At 50.4% G+C, this 4,929-nt stretch overlaps 1 protein-coding gene across 2 annotated transcripts in view; it reads right to left on the bottom strand.

The window, feature by feature from the left end:
- Positions 1-4,714, bottom strand: part of LOC119276290 (DEAD-box ATP-dependent RNA helicase 26-like) — a 9,686-nt gene extending 4,972 nt beyond the window's left edge. Inside the window, exons 1-9 of one of the 2 annotated variants that reach the window (XM_037557323.1) lie at positions 4,398-4,714; positions 3,986-4,092; positions 3,849-3,904; positions 3,522-3,728; positions 3,233-3,439; positions 3,070-3,156; positions 2,878-2,973; positions 2,555-2,770; positions 2,316-2,474 (exon numbers count right to left, since the gene is read on the bottom strand). In XM_037557323.1, coding sequence (XP_037413220.1) covers positions 2,412-2,474; positions 2,555-2,770; positions 2,878-2,973; positions 3,070-3,156; positions 3,233-3,439; positions 3,522-3,728; positions 3,849-3,904; positions 3,986-4,092; positions 4,398-4,627 — 1,269 coding nt within the window. In that variant the 5' untranslated portion in view covers positions 4,628-4,714 and the 3' untranslated portion in view covers positions 2,316-2,411. Of the gene's footprint in view, positions 1-2,315; positions 2,475-2,554; positions 2,771-2,877; positions 2,974-3,069; positions 3,157-3,232; positions 3,440-3,521; positions 3,729-3,848; positions 3,905-3,985; positions 4,093-4,397 lie in introns of those variants that run through there. The other variant, XM_037557322.1, reaches the window with a different exon arrangement.
- Between the last annotated feature and the right edge of the window lie 215 nt (positions 4,715-4,929).

Genomic DNA, 4,929 nt, shown 5'->3' with positions numbered 1-4,929 from the left:
CAAGCTTGTTGCCAGGAAGGCTTTTATCTTCAGCAGAGAACTTCGACGTTCTCGATGCCGGCTTCCGGCAAGCTCGTTCCAGGAAGGCTTTTATCTTCAGCAGAGAACTTCGACGTTCTCGATGCCGGCTTCCGGCAAGCTCGTTGCCAGGAAGGCTTTTATCTTCAGCAGAGAACTTCGACGTTCTCGATGCCGGCTTCCGCCAAGCTCGTTGCCAGGAAGGCTTTTATCTTCAGCAGAGAACTTTGACGTTCTCGATGCCGGCTTCCGGCAAGCTTGTTACCAGGAAGGCTTTTGGCGAAGAACTCCGTTGTTCTTGACACCGGCTCCCGGCAAGATCGTTGCCGGAAAGGCTTAGGGCGAAGAACTTCGTCGCTCTTGACACCGGCTCCCGGCAGGATCGTTGCCGGAAAGGCTTATGGCGAAGAGCTTCGTCGTTCTTGACGCCGGCTTCCGGCAAGATCGTTGCCGGAAAGGCTTAGGGCGAAGAACTTCGTCGTTCTTGACGCCGAAAAGATTGGCCCTAAGGGCGTTGCCAGCCCCCGGGCCATAACTGCGTTCAAACATAGCAAGTGATTAGCATCCGAAGTACACTTAACTTGCTTGCGAATTTTGACTTTTGCTGCATATTCCCTATGCCTGCTGGAATGCTTTCCGGTGCGTACGATCCAGCCAGTAGCGCTTGAGGGAACGGGCCCTTAGCGGCTATTCGGGAACAACGCCTCCCGGAAAGGTTTACCTTCTTGGTTCTAGCGCAACCGCACAAGTTGCCGAGCAGACTCGAGGCAACATGGAGCGCAACTAGCTCCGAGAAGGCTCCTCGGCATACAGGTCTATGCAGAAATCTCAAATAAATAGCGCATGCTATCTTCCTGTTCAACCTCTCTTTGTACGTCCACCCTACGCTTTCTAGGGAAACTTGCCGGCGCAGGCACCCTTGCCGCGAGCGCCGAGTGCGGAACTTCGGCAGCCTGCTGGCGGGGTCGCTACCGACAAGCAATCTTGTCGCAACTAGTTGCAGCTTGCTTAAGTTGTTGAGCGGACTCGAAACAAAGTAAGGGCGCTAGCAGCTCACTTAAGTTGCTGAGCGGACTCGAAGCAAAGTAAGGGCGCTAGCAGCTCACTTAAGTTGTTGAGCGGACTCGAAACAAAGTAAGGGCGCAGCTAGCTACGAGTTGATTCCTCCGCGCACAGGTTTTCCGTACAAAGAACAAGATCTCCGAGGCGGATAACCTTATATAGAAAGGAAATATCTAAAGTTTCGCACGACTTAGCTTTTCCCGTCGTCGCACTGGCGTCGTTCTTTTGCTCGCCCGCTCCGTAGGAGCCATGACGATGAAGATTTAGCTTGCGTGCACGCCGGATCGGGTTCGCACAATCTCGACGCCCCCTACCTGGCGCGCCAGAGATGTCGGGGGCGATGCTGATTCCACCAACACCTATGGGGACAGAGCCCCTTTCGGTTCGGTGGGGGGCGGAGAGCGCACAAAGAGCGGATCGAGGCGGTACACGCGGGCGATTTTACCCAGCTTCGGGCCGCACGGATGCGTAAAACCCTACTGCTGCTTGTTTGTGTATATTGGATTCTTGCTCAGGAGTGATGGACGCTGCCAGACTGAGCGTGAGAGTGTTCCTGGTGTTAAATGAGCCGAACTGGCCGAACCTGCTGAACCCCTTCTACGTTGCGCTTGGGCCTCCTTTTATACTTTCAAGGGGTTACCCACAGGTGGCAACGTAGACTAAAAGGGTAGAAATGGAAAAGGATGCGGTAGGTGCAGCTACCGCTTACTGTGGATACAGTGCACCCTACCTAACTCTAACGGCAGGGGATAAGGGCATTAAATGCCTGTCTGAGTCTCCTAAACAGTGCAAAAGGTGACCGTTAGGAGCGCCACCGTTTGCCACGATGGGCTTCTCTTCATCTCTGCTTGCCACCACGTACCCCTAGCTGCACGGCCTCCTGCCACGTGTGCTTGGAAGAGCCCTAGAGCAACAGTTGGAGCGCGGGCACGAAGTGGGGGTTTGCCGCGGCAAGCTCCTTGCCGCGGCCGTCGTCTTGTCGCGTCCGGAAGCTTGTCGCTCGCCGGATCTTGCCGGGACGCAGGGCGCGTTGCGGCAAGCTTTCTTGGTATGTCTTGAGTGGCCTTCCCGGCAAGCTCCTCTCGCCGGGGTCTTGTCTCTTCCCGGCAGGATCCTCTTGCCGGAGCCTTGGTTGGCCTTCCCGGCAAGCTCCTCTTGCCGGGGCCTTGGTTAGCCTTCCCGGTAAGCTCCTCTTGCCGGGGCCTTGGTTTGAGTACTTTGTTCTTGAATGGTCTTCAAGGGAACCACGGAGGGTCTTGGCGGTCACCCGGCAAGCCTTGCCGCGGGGCGCTGCAACTGCCCGTGCACGAGTTCGGGGTAATAGGGTACCCCTACTCTAGTACACCGACACCAAGTCTATGTATATACTGCTGTCTATCAGAAGGCAACCCAACCTGCACGAGCAGATAAGATTTACGAGGAATGTACACCTCATACAAGTTCTTTGGATAAAATATATGACAACGGAACCTACCTGTATGACAAGCGAGACATCACGATAATCAACAGCACGGGCAGAAACATCAGAACTGACTAATATCAAGCCCTTTGACTTCCTAAATTCATCTGAGACCTTTGTTCTGGCAGATTGTGACTTCCTGGAATGAATCTCTCTTATATTCAGTTTCAGCTGGGAGAGAATTTCAGCAACAAGCTTGGTGACCATTGCTGTAGTACAGAATATAATAACCTGCAAAATTGCATGGGTAATGTCAACCATGGAAAATAACTAAGATGTAAACCGGCACCTTGGTGAGGTGACACCCTACCAAAAACAAAACCTGCGAGATAACTTACTTTGTATTCTGCATCTTCCGCAATATGCTTCTTTAAGACACCATATAATATAGAGAAGTGGAGGTCTAATGGTGCAACCATGTACATCTGATTTACCTGATACATGAGCAATAATGGAAGGTGCCTATGAGCTAGTTGCCAAGCTTACTTCAAAATTCTATCTAACAACTCAGGAAAATGACAGATTTAGACCTGTGCATGTGTCTCCTCATCACCCTCTTGAACAGTGTTGATGAACTTGTAATCCTTCTGCATTGCTAAATGAGATACTTCACGGACCTAACAGTAAACATTCAAAAGATCAGATTGCATCAAGACTTCAGGTACAATGAGGTGACATGAGAAAAAGAGATACCTCTGCTGGAACAGTAGCAGAAAATAGCAGTGTTTGCCGTTCCTTAGGAATGAAAGCAATTATTTTCTCAATATCTCTTCTGAATCCCATATCCAATAGGCGGTCAGCTTCATCAAGAACAAGAACCTTCACACCTTTAATCCGGGCAGAAAAACCAGGTGTGTTTTCAAGATGATCGATGAGCCTTCCAGGTGTAGCAACAAGAATCTGTTTGATCGGTAGTATGTATTAGCACATAAATTGCATTCAGATATGAACAAACTGAAGCCGATACAGTTGATGGTACGACCTGACATGGAGTGGATCGCATGCTTCGTTGCTCTTGAGATAATTTTGTGCCACCAATTACAACCTGCACGCCCAGTGAGCTGTGATACTTAAGAAGCTTCCTAGCCTCAACGGCCACTTGGTATGCTAGCTCCCTAGTAGGGAGCATCACCAGCAAATTTATCGATGTAGAAAGGGGTAATGTAGACAGAAGTTCAATGGCTGGAAGCTAACAATAAGAATTTGAAAGTCGGTCAGATTGGTTAATCCCCACGGTAACATCGCTGCAATAAGCCATGAGCTGTGAAAGCCGTCAAATTGACTAGTTGTGCTGAAGGTGAAAGAATACCAAAAATGCAACGGTTTTTCCTGTTCCAGTCTTTGCTTTTGCAAGAACATCCTTGCCTGCACTCAACAAATTATTGGAATTTTAGTTTCAGGGTTTCCCAAGACTACAGAGCAAAAATAGTTTGCGTTATTGCTGACCTTCAAGAATTACTGGCAGAGTTGCCTCCTGGACGCGGGTCAGCCTTTCATACCCAGCATCTTTGATTCCTTGCAATGACAATGGAGAAACAGCGCATTGATCGAACCTGCAATATGCAATAAAAACGACATTTTCAAAATGAGAATGGCAGAAAAATGCTTGTGACGCCAATGTAATCCCAATAATTTGATGAACACACATAGGGTAGCAGCCGACAGTGTCACGAACTACAACTACATGTCATTCGAGGCCAACTCCGAATGATACCCCTAACTCGTAAAGCTGAGGAACAGTGCGAATTGAAAAATACCTAGCACACCAGAAATATACAGTGTATGGTAGGTTTGTACAGTTGGGGAAATATTTGATGCGCAAATTCGACCGAAACAAATATGAGGCGCGTGCCATTACCGTGTGTCGCTGAGGTACGATCCATCCACGCCTCCTGTGGCTGCGTTAGTGCTTGTCCCCGCATCGATATCCATGGCCTCCGCCGGCACCACGGCCACCTCGCGGACCTGGTCGCCGCCTCTTGGCCGGCTCGTGACAACCCTGGGGAACGCGGAGCCGTCCTCCGCGTCCCTCGGGCGCCGCCTCCGCTGCCGCTTCGGGACCGCCGCGTACCCGGGATTGCCTGACATGATACCGCTGGGAACGACGGCGATGTCGATATTGGCGGCGGCGGCGGCGGGCGGGCGGGAACGTTGGAGCAGGGTGACCTAGGAAACACAAGGAGGAACGAATACGCACTTCGCAACGTTGCGATGGCAATTTATGGGTTTGCCCTTTCCGACAACCGGATAATTCCATGCATTGTGGCCCTCATAGTTACTCCCTCCGTTCTATAAGAGCGTTTTTAAAACATATTTACTCCTTCCGTCAAATAATATAAGAGCGTTTTTGAAACATATTTACTCCTTCCATCCATAATATAAGAGCATTT

The sequence above is a fragment of the Triticum dicoccoides genome, chromosome 3B (assembly GCF_002162155.2).
Source record: "Triticum dicoccoides isolate Atlit2015 ecotype Zavitan chromosome 3B, WEW_v2.0, whole genome shotgun sequence".
NCBI lineage: Eukaryota > Viridiplantae > Streptophyta > Magnoliopsida > Poales > Poaceae > Triticum > Triticum dicoccoides.
The sequence above is the reverse complement of the archived record's forward strand: the minus strand, read 5'-3'. Positions and strand labels throughout refer to the sequence as shown.